Source organism: Gossypium hirsutum, chromosome D11 (genome assembly GCF_007990345.1).
Source record: "Gossypium hirsutum isolate 1008001.06 chromosome D11, Gossypium_hirsutum_v2.1, whole genome shotgun sequence".
Taxonomy (NCBI): Eukaryota; Viridiplantae; Streptophyta; class Magnoliopsida; order Malvales; family Malvaceae; genus Gossypium; species Gossypium hirsutum.
The window spans coordinates 58,578,526-58,597,166 of NC_053447.1; the positions used below are offsets into that span (position 1 = coordinate 58,578,526).

Sequence of the window (18,641 nt, forward strand, 5' to 3'; positions counted from 1 at the left end):
AAGCCTAATCTAAAACATATATTTTTGTTTTTTAAAGGCAGCAATAATAAAAATTGAAAAACGTTTAGTTTCAAATAAGATTGCAATTTTAAAAATAGTTCCATATACTTATAATTGCATATGGGGTGATGCATGCATCTGAGGTGACATACATAGTGAAGTCACAATGTTGACAGTCAAACTCTATCTAAGATTCTGGACTAATAGAAATACAACTTATATATCAATTCTATCCAAGATTCTGGACTACTATAAATACTACACATATATCTACTTGTTTTTTCAGCTCTACGCCAAGAGAAAGCATTGCCTTAACAATAAAAGCGAAAAGATGGCTGAGCAGCATCAGGGTGTTGAGATTCCTAGAGTGAAACTTGGAACTCAAGGACTCGAGGTATGATGTTTGTCCTTCTGGTCTTTTCAACTTCTTGTTCACTTCAAACCATGCTTGAACTCCTTATTAACTCCATCCGAACTCAAGCCAATTTCTTGTTCAAAAAGTATCTTCCTGTCTCATTTCATTTCTGCTGTAAAATCTATTATTTCGTAGGTTTCCAAGTTGGGGTTTGGCTGTATGGGGCTTAGCGGAAATTACAATGATCCAGTCCCTGATGAGGTTGCCATCTCCATCATCAGGCATGCATTCGCCAGAGGAATCACATTCTTTGATACATCAGATATCTATGGACCTCAAACTAATGAAATATTGGTTGGAAAGGTAGCATATTTACCAAAATTCCAATATAGTTTAGTGTGTAGCTTTTGAGTTTAATTGCAAGTTGCAACAACATATTTTATAATGATTCCATGAGTAAAAACCAATCTCTTTTCAGGCATTGAAGCAACTACCACGAGAGAAAGTACAATTGGCCACAAAATTTGGTGTTGTCAAGATGGATCCTGCAGCTGGTATTGTAATAAATGGTACCCCTGAATATGTCCTCGCCTCGAACAAGGCTAGCCTGAAGCGCCTTGATGTCGATTACATTGATCTCTACTACCAGCACAGGGTCGACACTAAAACACCAATAGAGGATACTGTAAGTGCTGTAATTTAACACATCCTTTATTTTTCGTGGTTTAAATGTTCAATATATGGAGGAAATATGATGTTAAGCTGCTTTTCTTAATTCAATCTTAGATGGGAGAACTGAAGAAGTTGGTAGAAGAGGGGAAGATAAAGTACATAGGTTTATCAGAAGCTAGCCCTGAAACCATAAGGAGGGCACATGTTGTTCATCCCGTCACTGCCCTACAAATGGAGTGGTCGCTTTGGAGTCGTGATATCGAGAACGAAATAATCCCCCTGTGCAGGTTCCTTCAAAAACCCCATACTGGTTTCGTTGAAAAGTAGGATACTGAATCATTAAAAGTATAAGTTGCCTGCAATTTGAACTTTGGTTTTTGATGTTCTGTCCATCCTATTTCTTATTGTAGTGAAGGTGAACTATATCCTCTGTTACCTGTTGTTTAGAATTTTATTTCCTTTTTACTTCTAAAATTCAAGCAAAAAGGAATGCTTAAGTAGTTTAATGTGTCCCCATATGTAGGGAACTTGGGATTGGGATAGTTCCATATAGCCCTCTCGGTCGTGGTTTCTTCGGTGGCAGGATCGTTGCGGAAAGTGTTCCTGCAAATAGTTATCTGGTATGGAAACTCAATTGTTTATTTCTTTAATCTATACTCGATTTGCATACAAACAATTCTTCTAAATTGGTAGCTTTTTTTGTTTTGTACTTGTTTCCAACCTCTTCAAGACATTTCACCCCAGATTTCAAGGAGAAAACTTGGAGAGGAACAAGAAATTGTATTTGCAAATAGAGAAGTTGGCTCAAAAGCATGGATGTACTCCTTCACAACTTGCACTTGCTTGGGTTCTTCATCAAGGGGATGATGTAGCACCCATTCCCGGTGAGTCACTTTCCGTCTTTCCCTATTTCCAACATCCAATTTGCTTCTTTGGTATCAGATAATACAGATCTTTCAAGTACATCACAGTAGAATGATTTGCCTGGAAATATTGTATAAATACACATCCTGTATGACCCTTGTTTTCTTTGATGTTGCATTAGAAATATGATTTTTGACCCTTCTTGTAGGAACAACCAAGATAACAAATCTCGAAAGCAACATCGATGCTCTACGACTGAAGCTCACAGAAGAAGACTTAAAAGAGATAACTGCCGTGGTTCCTTTAAATGAGATAGCTGGGTCCAGGACACCAGATAGATTGAGTCACCTAACATGGAAATTCGCTAATACCACCCACAAAGGAGAAGAAGATTGAAAGTTAAAAGTAACAATGATTGCGCAACCTGCAGCAGAATATTATGATGCTTATAGCCCATGGACTCTCCACCCACTGAAGCTATTGAAGGATTAGAAGTATAAATAGAGGGTTCATTGAAACCCGAAGTCAGTTCAGCATTACCAAAAATAAAATCAAATAAGGAAGCAAGTCAGTTTACTATAAATATGTTTGTTAAGAGCAATGATTAAGATGCTATTTTAAGAACAATTTGTTGCAACTAGACTTATTGCATCTACACATATCAAGTTATTTCGTAAACTCGAAATAGTACATCGAAATACACCTTCCGCACATACACAAAAATAATATTGAAATATCTTCAAAATATATATAGTGTTCAAATAATTGCAAATAAAAAGTTATAAATAACTAAAAGTTATGTCACTTCATTATAACCAAAAATTGTTGCTATTTATAATAATGAGTTTTTTAAATTTAAAAATTATATCACTTTATTATTAATAATGAATATCATGATTATTCAATGATACATCTATTGAATAATTATGTTTATTATTAATAATATAACTATCTATTTTTTGTAATTATATCCCTATGAAGAAACATGAGACATCTTAAGAATGAATTTTCATTTGTACGACACAAATATATATACAAATTTCCTTTTTATTTTCACCATCTTTTATATTATTAGATTGTTCCATAAATATTTATTGAAAATTTTTCTTGTAAAAATTAATATCATTGTTATGTTCCGCTCAGTACTCAATGAATTGTTTTCGTCATTGCAAAACGTAAACAGTTATCGTGCTTCATTGTATCTCCAAAATTTATTTGCCAATAACCTTTTTGCACATCATAATATAAGAGAAAACAAATAAAATCTTAGAGAAAATGACATTGATACACATCTTAAAACCTTTATTAATTTCTCATAAATTTATTTTTATGTCTACGTAGCCACGAATAATACGCTTATTAGTATACTATAGTACTTGGTACTTTGAAAGAAATTTGTCTTTCTCTATTATCAAATTTTGATTTTGAAAATTCCAAATTTATAATTAATTTTAAAATTCAAAAGTGATGGGTGAGGCAATAAAGCTTGGATTAGCTCAAACCCAAATCCAGTTTTTTGTGGGATATCCAAGCAAAAGATTTGGATTTGGAATTCGAATTCCAACACTTTTTATCCAAATCTTGATTGCCAAACAGGGGTTTAATATATTTATAATTACGCAAATGTTTGTCCAAAAAGAAGAAAAGTTGCATACGTAATGGCGTAGATCAGTGTGTTTCCTTTAAGCAGTTTTTAGTTCCTGTTTTTTCAACCGTACACTGAGGAAAAGCATTGAGCCAAGAACAAGAGAGAAGCGATGGGCGAGGAGCAGCAAAATCAGAGCGGTGTGATTCCTAGAGTGAAACTGGGAACTCAAGGGCTTGAGGTAAGACTCTGTTCTTCTGTGTGAACTCTCTCAAGACTGAGGTGTTATTTATGAGTAGAGTACAGCTATGTTTATTAACTGACACCTGAGACATACTTTGAATCAGAAAACTTCTAAAATTGAGATGCTGGATCCCCTTGTCTATGATCTATTCAAGTTCTTGTTCAGTTAAACCAATTGCTTGTTCAAAACAGTATCTTCCTGTCTCGTTTTTGTTGTAAATTCTATTATTTTGTAGGTTTCCATGTTGGGGTTTGGATGTATGGGGCTTACAGGAATATACAATTATCCTGTCCCTGAAGATGTTGACATCTCCATCATCAAGCAAGCATTCGACATAGGAATCACTTTCTTTGATACATCAGATATCTATGGACCCAAAAGTAATGAACTATTGGTTGGAAAGGTAGCATATTTGCCACAGTTCCAGCAGAGTTTTACTGTGTAGGCTTTAGAGTTTAACTGAAAAAAATTATTGACATGATTTCATAAGTATTTACCCGTAAAAACCAATCTTTTCTCAGGCATTGAAGCAATTACCACGAGAGAATGTACAATTAGCCACAGAATTTGATATTGTCAAGTCGGATCCTGCGACTGGGATTGCAATAAATGGTATCTCTGAACACGTCCGCGCCTCGGTCGAGGCTAGCCTGAAGCGCCTTGATGTTGATTACATTGATCTCTACTACCAGCACAGGGTCGACACTAAAACACCAATAGAGGATATTGTAACTGCTTACTGTGCGGTGGAAATATGATGTTAAGCTGCTTTTCTTAATTCAATTTTAGATGGGAGAACTGACGAAGCTGGTAGAAGAGGGGAAGATAAAGTACATTGGTTTATCTGGAGCTAGCCCTGAAACCATAAGAAGGGCACATGTTGTTCATCCTGTGTCTGCCATAAAAATGAAGTGGCCGCTTTGGACTCGCGATAGCGAGGACGAAATAATCCCCCTTTGCAGGTTTCCTCAAAAACCCAACACTAGTTTTATTGAAAAATAGTATACTGAATCATTAAAAGTATAAGTTGACAGGAATTTGAACTTTGGTTTTTGTTGTTCTATTTCTATCCTATCTCTTATTGTAGTGAAGGTGAACTATATCCTTTGTTAAATGTTATTTAGATTTTGTTTTTCCTTTTACTTCTCAAATTCAAGCAAAAAGGAATGCTTAATTAGTTTAATGTGTCCCCGTTTGCAGGGAACTTGGGATTGGGATAGTTCCATATAGCCTGCTCGGTCGTGGTTTCTTCGGTGGCAGGACTGTTGCGGAAACTGTGCCTGGAATTAGTTTTCTGGTACGGAAACTAAGCTCTTTATCGATTGTTTCTTTTGGCCAGTCAAGTTCTTTTTGGCTTTAATCTATACTCAATTGTGCATGGAAACAATCCTTCTAATTAGTACCCTTTTTTTTACTGATGGACTTCTTTAAAGACATTTCACCCAAGGTTTCAAGGAGAAAACTTTGACAGGAACACAAAGTTGTATTTGCAGATGGAGAAGTTGGATAAAAAGTATGGATGCACCCCTGCACTGCTATCACTTGCTTGGGTTCTTCATCAAGGAGATGATGTAGCACCCATTCCTGGTGAGTCACATTCTTTGTTTTCGACATCCAATTTATTCTTTTGATATTAGATAATACAGATCATTCAACAACATTCAAAGCAGAATCGAACACAATTCCCTGGAAATACTGTACAAATACATATCCTAAATGAACCTTGTTTTGTCTGATGTTGCAAACAGAAGGAAAACGGCGAAATACTAGGTTGGCTGTTCGAGAAAAGCTGTACAAATCCAGCATTCTGGTATAGTGAGATTAATTACTGATTGATAAATTTGCACATACATTTTGTTAAGAAAATGAAATTGAAAGAATTGATTGAATAATAGTGAATTCATTCAATGAGGAAAACTGATTTTTCACTTGAACAAATAGTGTGGTATATATTGAAAAGAATGTAACTAATCCTATTGCTAATTACGCACTATTAACAAATTCCTAACTAACTGTGCACAAATACCAATATAACAGATTTACATTCTCAACATGCCCCCTTAAGTTGGAGGATGAAAATATCTTTCATTCCCAACTTGGACACTAAGTATTTGTGCTGAGGAATACTTAACCCTTTAGTGAGTAAATTTGCCATTTGCTCATTTGTTGAGATGTGTTTAGTTTCAACGTGCCCCTTTTGAATTTTCTCTCGAACAAAGTGGTAATCTATTTCAATGTGCTTTGTTTTTTTATGGAAGACTGGATCCGAAGCTATTTGAATGACAGCTTGATTATCACAGTGTAGCAACATAGGCTTTGAAATTTGGACTCCCAACTCAGCTAATAAACCTTTTAACCAGATGATCTGGACATTGTGTTTTGTTTCTTGGATTTCCAAGAAACCAAGGAATTTCCCAATTTGATGCAATATCCCGTGACTGACTTCCTAGTCATGTTGCATAAAGCCCAACCAGAGTCACAATATGCTTGTATATCAGTTGTGCCTTTAGCTGCAAGAAAAATACCTTGGCCAAGATTTTTCTTGATGTATCTCACAATACGCAAAGTAGCTTCATAATGTTCCTTTTTTGGCTTTTGCATAAACTGGCTAAGGTGTTGCACTCCAAAAGCAATATCTGGTCTAGTGTTGGTGAGATATAAGAGTCTCCTTATTAATCTCTGATATACACTTGCATCTTCTAATTCTGCATCTGCATTTTGTATACCTAGTGCTGCATCATGTTCCAAACTTGTCAGCTTCAAATTCTGCTCCAAGGGTGTATTTGCAGGTTTTGCATTTGTTAAACCAAGATCATCAATGAGTTCAAGAGCATATTTTCTCTGACTCATGATGATACCTTCTTTTGATATTGCAATTTCAATGCCAAGAAAGTACTTGAGAGTACCCAAGTTCTTTATTTTAAAGTTCTGATGAAGAGTTGCTTGTAGGTCTTCAATTAAGGATTTATCCTTCCCAGTGATCAAGAGATCATCAACATAAATGAACATGATCACAATCTTGCTGCTTGATGATTTGATGAACATAGAGTAATCATGCTTACTTTGAACATAACCAGTGTTGATGAGAGCCATATTGAGTTTCAAATTCCATTGCCTTGAAGCATGTTTTAACCCATAAAGGGATTTGAGCAGTCTGTGCCCCCTGGAGTGCCAAATCCCTGAGGTAATTGCATGTAAACTTCTTCATTAAGGTCACCTTGAAGGAAGGCGTTATAGACATCCATTTGAATGAGAGGCCAGTCATATAGAGCAGCAAGAGCAATGATGACTTTGACTGTAACATGCTTGACAACCGGTGAAAAGGTATCCTGGAAATCAATACCTTCTTTCTGACTGTAGCCTTTAGTTACTAATCTGGCCTTATAGCGTTCAACAGAGCCATCTGAGTGGTACTTGACTCGAAAAACCCATTTGCAGCCAATGAGGTGTTTGCCTGGTGGGAGTGGAACAACCTCTCAAGTTGAGTTTGCTTCTAAAGCTTTAATTTCCTGTTGCATTGTAGCTTTCCAACAATCATGTTTAATTGCCTCTTGGTAGGTTCTAGGTTTAGGGATGTGAGAGATGGAAGCAGCAAAGCATTGAGTATGTAAAGGTAAATGATGATATGTAATGAAGTTAGAGATAGAATACGAACCTTGTGCAGCAGTAGAAGATGATGAAGAAGGGGATGAAGCAGGACAAATGTAATCTTGCATCCAGGCAGGTTGTTTGGTGGTTCTGGTGCTTCTTCTAGGAAGATTAGAGGGTAATTATGGTGGTGGTTGTGGTGCAGGAGAAGTAGAGATGGAAGGTGGTGGTGGTGGTGATGACATTGAGGTGGTTATAAGGAGAAAGTCAAGATCATGTAAGAAACCAAATGCATTGACATTCAAGGGAAAGAGTGGTTGATCTTTTGATGGTGTTTTAAAAGGAATGATGGACTCATGAAATATGACATCTCGGCTTACAAAAAATTTTTGTGAAATAGGATTGAACAGTAAATACCCTTTTTGTACTTGAGAATATCCCATAAAGATAGATGGTGTTGCTTTTGGAGAAAACTTGTCATGATAATTGGTGACTGTTGCATAACAGAGACAACCAAAAGTTTTGAGATGAGAAAGGTTTGGTGACTTATGATATAACATTTCAAAAGTTGTTTTCAATCCAATCACTGTTGAGGGTAACCTATTGATCAAATAACAAGCAGTTAAGACACATTCCCCCCAAAACTTGACTGGTATTTGAGAATAAAATTTTAATGCTCTTGCAATATCTAAAAGGTGGCGGTGTTTGTGTTCTGCCACACCATTTTGCTGTGGTGTGTTGACACAAGAGGATTGGTGAATGATGCCAAGTGAGTGAAAAAATGGAGTTCCTTCTTTTGTGAAGAATTCATGACCATTGTCACTTCGAACAACCCGAACTACCTTAGAAAACTATGTTTTGGCTAATGTAATGAATTGTTTAAGGTAAAGAAAGGCATCACTCTTAAGTTTTAAAAGATAAATCCATGTCATTCGAGTGTGGTCATCAACAATTGTTAAAAAATATCTATGGCCAGAATGAGTTGATATTCTATAGGGACCCCAAAGATCAATATGGATAAGGGTAAAAGGTGTTGATTCCCTTGAATCACTTTGTGGGAAATGCAGTCTTGTTTGTTTTGCCAATGGACAGACAGTGCAAGTTTGAATATCATGTGGATGTGTAGAAACATTATGTAAAAAATGTATTTTATTCATCTTTGAAAGAGAAGTGTGACCAAGTCTAGCATGCCACAAAGGATAATAAACATGCTTAGAAACAGATAGTGAAGTAACATCTGAACTTTTTACAAGAAAAGATACAATTGGAGATGTATGAGTTGGTGAAGGTTGAGGTAGAAGCAGATAGAGGTCATCTTATTCTTTACCAATCCCCATCATCTTTCCACTGCAAAGGTCCTGCAAAATGCAAAATGTAGGATAAAAGGAAACAAAGCAGTTAAGATCTTTTGTGAGTTTTGAAATGGAGATAGGGTTAAAATTGAAGGAATGTATGTAAAGGACATCTTTGAGGGTGTGATGAGGTGTAAGGTTGTGATTACCAATATGAGTGATGGTGGCAGTGTTACCAGTAGGCAATTTAACAAAAGAATTGATAGCACATGCAACAGGTTGAATTAAAGAATTAAAAATATAAGTCATGTGATTAGAAGCCCTAATATCAAGGATCCAGTGAATTGGATTTAATGCAGGGGATATATCTGCCATGTGAGCCACAGGTTGCACAAATTGCTCCTTGTTTAATAGGTTCAAGAGCTGTTGATATTGTTCAGAAGTGAATGTAGGAGCAGAAATGATTGATGATGAAGAGGCAGGCATATCAGGAGAATCAGAAGAATCAACAACATGATTGGCAGTTGGTGATTTCTTCTTGGTGAACTCGAAGTCAGCAAGAAAACCAGTGAGGCGATTGTTGGATCGCCGGCACCCCTATGGCGCAGCGAAAAATAAAAATTCGGCGATCCTAATCAGGGATCCATGTGTGAGGAACGAATCGAGGTGAAAGAGGTTGCGAAATTACCTAATGTTTATTCAAAGTAGACAGCAACACCTCAACAACGAGTAGTCTGATCTACTGTCGAACCAAACCGCAATCTATTGTGATTCCGGCCTCTACGTAATCCACCCAGTTGACTACGAACGAAAGGAATCCCCAAAATAGTTTTGAGAGTTATTTTTCTTTGAAGGCTGCTAGACTCAAACAAAGAAAAACGGGATTATATATATCCTTTTGTTTTAGGGTTTTTTTTTAAGAATTAAATAAATATAATAATATTTTAATCCAAAAATTATAATTACATTAATTATAATATAAGTTCGGTAAACCATATATTTATTTGAATTCTTAGGCTCATGATACCATGTTAAGAAAATGAAATAATGAAAAAATCTGGGTAACAGAAAAAATGAAGGAATGAAAGAATAAAAAAATCTAGATCGAAGATGATCGGAGGAAAACCGATCTTAGGCTCATGATACCATGTTAAGAAAATGAAATTGAAAGAATTGATTGAATAATAGTGAATTCATTCAATGAGAAAAACTGCTTTTTCACTTGAACAAATAGTGTGGTATATATACAAAAGAATGTAACTAATCCTATTGCTAATTACACACTATTAACAAATTCCTAACTAACTGTGCACAAATACCAATATAACAGATTTACATTCTCAACATACATTTTGTTTAATTGTGAAATAGTTTGTTGCTGGTTTTGAATAATGCAGAAAGCAAAAGAAATTCTTCAGTTTAAGATGATGAAAACTGGATTAGCCAATAAGATAGAGGAGAAAGGAGTAATGGTTGAATCGTTGATGGCAACCGAAAGAGATGCTGCAGAGAGTGTGGCAAGCTTAGAGCGTCTGAAGATGAGAAGAAAGAAGCTAACAAAAAAGCTGAAAAGAAAAATCAAAGACTTCCAGAAATTGCAGGCATTGGAGGCTGAGCTGACATTGGAGATGAATTCCACGTGAAATAAATATCATAAATAAATTAATTTCAGTTTAAAAATTTATTTTATAAATTTTCAAATATTAAGTCACAAAAATATAATTCATTTTCAAAAACATCATATATTATGTGACATAATAAATATTATGAACATACTATCTTATAGATGGTGTTATATCGATATGTTATCATATTATTATTGACTAATGAATGAATCACCAACATGTTCAATGTTAATTTTGGTGCTTAAATTCATCAATTTGATAATTCGATAAATAAACATCTCAAATAATGGAGTAATCATATGTCAAATTTATATTTTTGTTATTAGTCCTGAATAGTTTGTTACTATTATTATTCATTATGCATTATCATTTTACTCTTATTGATCTTTATATTGCAAAATTTATTACCAATATTGTTGAGGTAGTTTTTAGCCGTACTTGGATCAATATCAACTGGGATTGCTTGCTCAGAAAACTTACCATGTTTAAGTAGTAAATTTTGGCAACAAAAAATCTTTGGGCTTTGATTTTTGCTTATACTTTGGATGTTAGTCAATCCATCTTTAATATTAAAACTACACATAGCAACATATCTTTAAAATTGATTTGGATTTGGATCGAAACAATCAATTTCCCAAGTTCGATGGATTAGACCAAATCGGGTAAAACTTGGAAGTATATCCTGAAAATTCAAGGCTTATCCTAAGGTGATTGAAGATATTCTTTATGCTAACCATCTTGCTTATTTCGAGGGAATATTGATAATAATTGATATAGCATGTTAGCAAGTATTAGTTCCTTATAAATTGAAGAGACTTGTAAATGTGATGTACTGAACTGAAAGCACTTATTTTTATTCATTGGGTAACATTTCTTTTGAGTGCATTGTGTCAAAGATCAAGTGTGTTATTTAATAAGATTATTAGATCATAATCCAAGTTTTATCAAAATTAGATTTTAAAGGAATTTTGGAAGGTTTTAACACTAGTAAAATTTTCTAAGCATTAAATTTGAAGATTACTTGAAAATAATTTCCAATGTTTAACACGAAGTTTTACAAAATTTGGTTAAGAAAATATCTTGTTATATCAAATCATTTGAAAAATCAAATCTAACACAAACAATAATTAAAAATTTATAAAAATTTAAAAACATATTAAACTAGTTCAACTGTCGATTTTGTCCCTCTTTTCGATTTCTACCAATTTCATGTAGTTTCCCAATCAATCATTCAATCCCTTTGTTTGGACTATTTTATCGATCAATTCTTAATCCGTTCAATTCGGTCTTATTCCAGTAACATTAGTCACATAATTAAATCTAAACTAAATCTAAATTGGGACCAAAATAGATCTAGTTGTCAAGTTAAGAGATCAAAAATTATATTATCCCTAAATATTTATAAATTTTTGCGACATAAATATTACTGTGTTTAATAAAAGAGGAAAAAGGATGACCTATGGTTGAAATGTTCCGAACATTTTATCAGAATTTATAAATTCTTGCAACATAAATATCAATGTTTTTAATAAAACAAACAAAATATAACCTATGGGTGACATGTTAGGAACATATTAAGAATTCTTGACATATTTAGAGTATTCGTTGTAGAAAATATATTACTGTAAAATAAAATCGTTTATATTGATTAGATAAATAAATAATGTGTAAATAAATAAAATAATAACTGTGTCGTGAAAAAATCACTATCTTATAAACAAATAAAAGTTTTAATATTTTGAATAGTTAAATTTTAAAATTATCAAAGGCATTCATTATTTGCAATTTCGAATAGCTCAAATCACCAAGGTCAAATCAACCATTAAACTTCTAATAACATAAAATTTCCATTTCGGTTCTAAAAAGCATAAAAATGTAATAAAAACTAACATATAGTATAAATTATAAGAATTGTAAAAAGTATTAAAAAGATTTAGAAAACACTTGAGAACAAGCTCTTTAAGAAAAATCATCAAGCCTTAAAGAGCTTCATTTAATGTATCAAATTACGATAGACCAACCATAGATCTAGATAAAATTAAAATAAGGATTAGGGCTTGTATAAACAAAATAATATCTTGACAATTTTCAATACCTAAACTGTGGAAACAAGTAATCAAGGCATCTTCGACCAGTTCTATTATAAGAATGGTCTTGGTTCTTAAACCTTTTTAATCGCTTACCGCCTGTGAAGGCTTCGATTGTAGCAATATCCTCTTCAATATCTTCCCTCATAAGTGAAATTAATAATCATCACCTCTTCTTTGGATTGTTCTTTGAAGGTTAAATAATGAGTGCTTGAGGTGGTCGAGTATCGATCAGAAGAAAAGATTCTACTTTGAAAACAAGACTAGATTCGCTTGAAATTTGGTATTGTTGAGTAATTTTTTTGTCTTTTATTAAAGGGAACATTCGAACATTTATACATATTATCATTATTCATGATTTGACTTTATTGTTCATTGACTTGACCCCACTATTCATAGGACTGATATTCTGAGCAGACTTCAGGCATGTCAGACACGTGTACCGTTCTGAGTCGCCTGCCAAACCTCGTTGACCGCTACATGTAAGCTCTCTGGATACCCACGAATTGAGCCTGCAAACTCTCCTAAAATTTGAGTGACTAATTTGCAAGAATTTCATCTTGAGTGACCAAAATGCAAATATTCTAAAAATTAAGTGACTAACTAAGTAATTTACTCATAATTAAAATACTAAAAAGTAATGAAAAGTATAGTAAAGTGAATACAAAATTTAAAGTAACGACATTAAGTTTTCTACCCTTTTTTTTATTTCAAATTTAATCCCTACTTTTATTTAAAAATGTAAATTTCATTAAAATTCTTTAAAAATATAAATTTAATTAATAAACTTAAAATTCTTTTGATAAAGACTGGCTTATATATTGTAATAACAATCGAAATATGGTTGAAAGAAAAAATCTCTATTTGACAAGGCTTCTTCCTATACCTATGAATTCTATTGGACCTAGAAATGATACATTAGAAGAATCTTTTGGGTCTTCCAATATCAATATAAGTTGATTGTTTCGCTCCTGTATCTTATAAAAGGAAAAAATATCTCTAAAAGTTGTTTCTTGGATCCGAAATAGAGTGCTTGGGTTCTCCCAATAACTAAAAAGTGTATCATGCCTGAATCTAACCAGGGCTTGTGGTGGTGGTGTAACACCCCTTACCCGAGACCGTTTCCGAAGTCGAGCACGAGGCATTACTTAGCTTATCTTACCAATTCGGAGCATAAAAACTAGGTTTGAAAATTTATTTCATTATTCGCAGCAAATCTGTCTAATCGCGCAGCAGTTACTAAATTAATTATAATTTGAGCTACAGAACTCAAAATTTAATCCCTTAAATTTTCCCTGAAACTAGACTCATATATCTTCTCACCATAAAATTTTTAGAATTTTTGGTTCAGCAAATTAGTACAGTTTATTAGTTAAAGTCTCCCCTGTGTCACCACCAGACTGCCCTGACCTCTAGTCACTAAAAATAAGTTTTCTCACTATATGATTTTCATATGAAGTTCTTACTTGTTTCTATAGAAAATAGACTCATTAAGGAATCTAAGCATGTAAATTTCAACTCATAACCATTTTTGTACAATTTGTAATTATTTTCTAAACTCAGAACAGGGGACTCCAAAAACAGTTCTGACCCTATCTTACTAAAATTCACATATCTTAAAATATAAATTTCTTTTTTTCTACACCGTTATTTTTCCATGAAAATAGACTCAACAAGCTTTAATTCCATATATCATTCACCCTCTAATTCATTTTATACTATCTTGGGTGATTTTTCAAATTCACGTCACTGTGCTGCCTGAATTCTGTTTCTTTGCAAAATTTTATCCTTTCATGATTTCCATGCATAATTTATCACCTAATCTTTCATAACAGCAAACACCTTCATCCTTAATCATTTTAATAACCATACATCATCAAATACTTACACATCACTCATTAGCAAAATCATCACTACAAACATACAAAATAACTAAATCCCTATACATGCCATAACTTAAACGTGTTTCAATATAAATACCGAGCAGTTGTAGTTGATAGTGTGGACGATCTCCGACTTCTTTAGGATCCTTGAAGTAGCTTAGCAATACTATAAGAGAAAGAGAAATAAAAGAAGTAAGCATAAAGCTTAGTAAGTTTACTAGCAAATAAATAACAATATTTAACTTAAATAATTAAACTCAGTGTCTATATCTCTAGTTTACTCTTTAGTTAATCTCATACTAGTTCTCTTACTTGTTTACTTAGAATATTTGTGTGCATAACTTACTCAATCTCTGCTGCATCGTTGAACATCAATTGATAGTATAATAAGTTCTTAAGTCTTACAAGTTACCTGAGCTTGCCATTTATGCTTTAAACTGAACTTTCATGAACATGATTCGTTTACAAGCCCGTTGAACTACATTGGAATAATAAGGATACTCAGGTCTCTTCGATAATAACATGCCAAAGACATGTCCCAGACATGGTCTTACATGGGATGTTCTCGTGATGGTGCCCATGCCATGTCCCAGACATGGTCTTATAGGGGACCTCTCATCTCGGTGCCAACGCCATGTCCCAGACATGGTCTTACATGGGACCTCTCGTCTCGGTGCCCATGCCATGTCCCAGACATGGTCTTACAGGGGACCTCTCATGATCTTAAGGATGCCAATGCCATGTCCCAGACATGGTCTTACATGGGATCTCTTTACCCAAATGTCATGACATTCGTATCCAGTACCATCCTTATGTATCAACGGGACTTTTAAATTTTAATTCTCTATCATTTCATGCTTGGATCATCATCAAATAAATTCATAAAATAAATTCATAATTGCTGGAAATTAATAGCATTAATAATAAATATTGAAATATTGCATTTATTTACCGTAAACTTACCTCGGTACCAATTATAGCCAAATTCACCAACTTAGTCTTCAACTTTATTCTTCCCTTTGTCTAACCTCGAGTTTTGTACTTCTTGATCAAATTACTTTGAACCTTAAAACCCCAAATTTCCCTTTTTCTTTTCTTTTCTTTTCTTTCTTTCCTTCCTTCCTTCTCTGTTTCGTTTTGCTCTCTGTTTCTTTCTTTCTCCCTTCTCTGTTTTGTTTTGCTCTCTGTTTCTTTTATTTCTTTCTTTGTCATATATATAATAATATAATATAATAATATAATATAATATAATATAATATAATATAATATAATAATAATAATATAATATAAAAACATAATTATTACTTATGCATATATATATTTTAAATTAAAAATATCTTAGATATTTCTTTTGTTATGCCGCCTCAACTTTAGAAAAAGGCATAATTGCCTATTTGGTCCTTTAACTTTTCTTTAATCTATAATTAAACTTTTATCCTTACTTCAATTTAGTCCTTTTTCATAATTAACTATCAAAGCGTTAAAATTTCTTAATGAAACTTTAATATTATCCTGTTGACACTCCGTAAATATTTTTATAAATATTTACGGCTCAGTTTATAATATCAAGGTCTCGATATCTCGTTTTCGACCCAGTTTACCTAATAATTTCTTTTAAATCACAAAATTCACTGATTTAAAAATATTTCTAAAATCATACTTAACTTATAATTATTAATTAATAAATTTTTCTAACTTTTTCATCAATTTTAGTGATCTCAAATCACTATTCTGACACTACTAAAATTTGGGCTGTTACAGGTGGAGGAAATGGATCGGAAAAAAGAGGGATTCTAGTTGTAAGATATCTAATGAAACCGTCGCTGGAATTGAGATCTCATTCAAAGAGAAAGATATCAAATATCTGGAGTTTCTTTCTTGTATATTATATGGATGATTCGATCCGTAAGGACCATGATTAGGAATTGTTTGATCGTCTTTCTCTGAGTAAGAGGCGAAACATAATCAACTTGAACTCGGAACAGCTATTCAAAATCTTAGTGAAAAATTAGATTTGTTCTCTCATGTTTGCTTTTCATGGCTGCAATTTTATTCAAAGAAATCGAAAAAGAAAAACAAAACAAAAACAACATAACCAAAGTCATGGCCCAAGCCAAAGAGCCCAAACCCATCCTAAACAAAAACAAGCCCAAAACAATTAGAGAAATTCATTTCAAAATAAACCCTAAAAAATAATCATCACAGCTAACCACTATTTCAGACGGTCTCTTTTCTTCTTCCTCATTTCTTCTTTGCAACACTCCTTCAAGCAGACCATCATGATTCTTAACTTCTCTTTCCTTGGTAAAAGTATTTCCATGATAAGTGATTTTTCTCACGATTATGGTCATTCCTCTATTGGATCAACACAGGTCTTGAAATAACTTCCCATTTTTTGACTTCCATATTTCTTTAAAATTCCAAAACCCAATCCCTAAGTCTTTCAAAAAGAAAGAGCCAGCCCTCCTTCCTCCTAAAAATTTCACCGGAGAATCTTCAATATGCTCGACCAGCGCCTTGCCTATCGATTTCAACGGCCCTTACAAGCGTATTGGAGAGGCCAGAACTAAGATATGTATTTTTATTTTCCTTTAAACGTTCTTTTGCTAAAAGATGAGCTACTTTATTTTTTTGTCTCCTTGCATGTCGAAAATCACAAGTAACAAAGTTATTGCATAATCGTTAAGCATCAACAATATATGCTCTAACTTCAGATCCATCTTCCTCCCCACTTTGTAATTTTCTAATGATAGTTAACGAATCACCCTCGACTTCAACTTTTAAGAATCCAGACTTTGCCCCAAATTGAATCGCCTAGACGCATGCGAAAGCTTTTGCTGCGAATACTGTTGGTATATGTTCGTTTCTGTATATTTTTGTTTTTAAGACTTGACCCAAGAATTTCTGATAACAATCCCTGTACACAATCTATTATTCTATTTTTCAAATGTAGTGTCAAAATTGATTTTGACATTCAAGCCGTCTGGTGGCCTCCAATTCTCATTAGCTATTATGTTGACAGGTACCTTTCTATTTACCCCTTCGATTTCCTGTGTATAGTCTAGAATAAATTGGACAACTCTCTATTTCGTTTGTGCCTTATTTTCATGAAGCAGCTTATTTCTGACTGACCATAAACCCCATACAGTACACACAATACTTTTTATCTGACTGTTTGATTTTTTTTCAAATAAGTAATGCATCCAGTCCTTATATTGTACCTGATTTTGTTCTAGGGGCCATCCAATTCCTTGCCTTGTCCATACACCTGCTGCAAAAAAATAATCCCGAAATACATGTTCTCTTGTTTCATCAATATTTTTGCATATTGGGCAAGTTGTTGAATCTCATATTTTGCGTTGAAACAGATTAGAAAAAGTAGGTAGGTAATTATTTAAGGTCATCCATACCAGAATTCTTGTTTTAGACGGCAAGTTCACCTTCCATAATTCATATGCTAGCAACTTGTTCCCGAATTTGCTCAGAGACATTTGTGCTAAAATATGCCATTGACTTTTCAAAGTTAATATATTGACCTGAACATACTCCATATTCTCGTATATCTCGTTAAGATTATTTGCTCTCCTAACTGTTGCGTCCCCAAAAAGAATGCAGTCGCCTGCAAACAATAAATGTGTGATTGAGAGATCTCTTCGGTAAACCTTTACCCCCTTTAGAGAATCTTCCCTAGCTGCAAGCCTCATCAAGGATGACAAACCTTCACTACAAATTAAAAATAAATATGTACTTAAAAGGTTACCTTGAAGCAAACCCCTCATTGGTCTGAAATGTTTGCCCATCACCCCATTCAAACAAACCGAATAATTAATCGTCCGTACACATCTCATGATTAAAAACACAAAAGACTCCACAAATCTCCTTTTTGCATGAGTTTTTTCAAGTAAAACCACTGCACCCTATCGTATGCCTTATTCATATCCAGTTTTAGGGGTAGACTTCCATTATTGTCTATTCTTCTTTGTTTTAATGAATACATTAATTCATAAGCCAAGAGAATATTGTCTGTAATGAGTCTACTTGGAACAAACGCACTCTGGGCCTTATCAATACATTTATCAAGAACTTTTTGAAGCCTATATGCCACCGTCTTAGCGATAATCTTGTACACAACTGTGCATAGGCTAATAGGTTGAAAATTCTTGAGGTTGGTTGGACTTGCCACTTTTCGTATAAGCACAATAGTTGTGTACCACCTCATCAATTAAAATGCTCAACATGAGTTTTCCTTATTTAGTTCATAATTTGATCTGCAAAAAATTGGAGGTACCATCTCATCAATGAAATTAAACTTTACAACCCATTGTTTCTCTCTTTCATCCTCTTTATTTTCTCCTTTTTTACCTTGACTTGTAAGTATATTAGAATTCCTAAATAATTTAAAATACTTAAAAATAATAATTATAAAAAATTTAGAATAAAAAATAA

General features: G+C 33.5%; 2 protein-coding genes across 4 annotated transcripts; both read left to right on the forward strand.

The window, feature by feature from the left end:
• Positions 1-293: 293 nt before the first annotated feature.
• On the forward strand, positions 294-2,515 carry LOC107926759 (perakine reductase). The gene is made up of 7 exons (XM_016857690.2): positions 294-394; positions 551-718; positions 834-1,040; positions 1,142-1,314; positions 1,551-1,647; positions 1,758-1,911; positions 2,100-2,515. The coding sequence occupies exons 1-7, from the start codon at positions 332-334 to the stop codon at positions 2,285-2,287; spliced, it is 1,050 nt and encodes a 349-aa protein (XP_016713179.1). The 5' UTR covers positions 294-331; the 3' UTR covers positions 2,288-2,515.
• Positions 2,516-3,405: 890 nt separating this feature from the next.
• LOC107926758 (perakine reductase) lies at positions 3,406-10,465 on the forward strand. Of its 3 annotated transcripts, none has more exons than XM_041104591.1 (8): positions 3,406-3,717; positions 3,956-4,123; positions 4,242-4,448; positions 4,510-4,682; positions 4,921-5,017; positions 5,154-5,307; positions 5,469-5,530; positions 9,998-10,465. In XM_041104591.1, the coding sequence occupies exons 1-8, from the start codon at positions 3,649-3,651 to the stop codon at positions 10,241-10,243; spliced, it is 1,176 nt and encodes a 391-aa protein (XP_040960525.1). In that variant the 5' UTR covers positions 3,406-3,648; the 3' UTR covers positions 10,244-10,465. The 3 variants fall into 3 exon arrangements, with proteins under 3 accessions (XP_040960525.1, XP_016713177.1, XP_016713176.1); XM_016857688.2 differs by having other exon boundaries at positions 4,242-4,418; positions 5,214-5,307; XM_016857687.2 differs by having other exon boundaries at positions 4,242-4,418; positions 9,998-10,464.
• The last annotated feature ends 8,176 nt before the right edge of the window (positions 10,466-18,641 follow it).

Excerpts from the sequence above, each read along its gene's own strand:
- LOC107926758 (XM_041104591.1), top strand. The coding sequence starts at position 3,649 with ATGGGCGAGGAGCAGCAAAATCAGAGCGGTGTGATTCCTAGAGTGAAA. Across the intron at positions 5,308-5,468 it reads TGATGTAGCACCCATTCCTG|AAGGAAAACGGCGAAATACT; the intron begins GTGAGTCACATT and ends TGTTGCAAACAG. Across the intron at positions 5,531-9,997 it reads TGTACAAATCCAGCATTCTG|AAAGCAAAAGAAATTCTTCA; the intron begins GTATAGTGAGAT and ends TGAATAATGCAG.
- LOC107926759 (XM_016857690.2), top strand. The coding sequence starts at position 332 with ATGGCTGAGCAGCATCAGGGTGTTGAGATTCCTAGAGTGAAACTTGGA. Across the intron at positions 719-833 it reads ATGAAATATTGGTTGGAAAG|GCATTGAAGCAACTACCACG; the intron begins GTAGCATATTTA and ends ATCTCTTTTCAG. Across the intron at positions 1,912-2,099 it reads TGATGTAGCACCCATTCCCG|GAACAACCAAGATAACAAAT; the intron begins GTGAGTCACTTT and ends CCCTTCTTGTAG.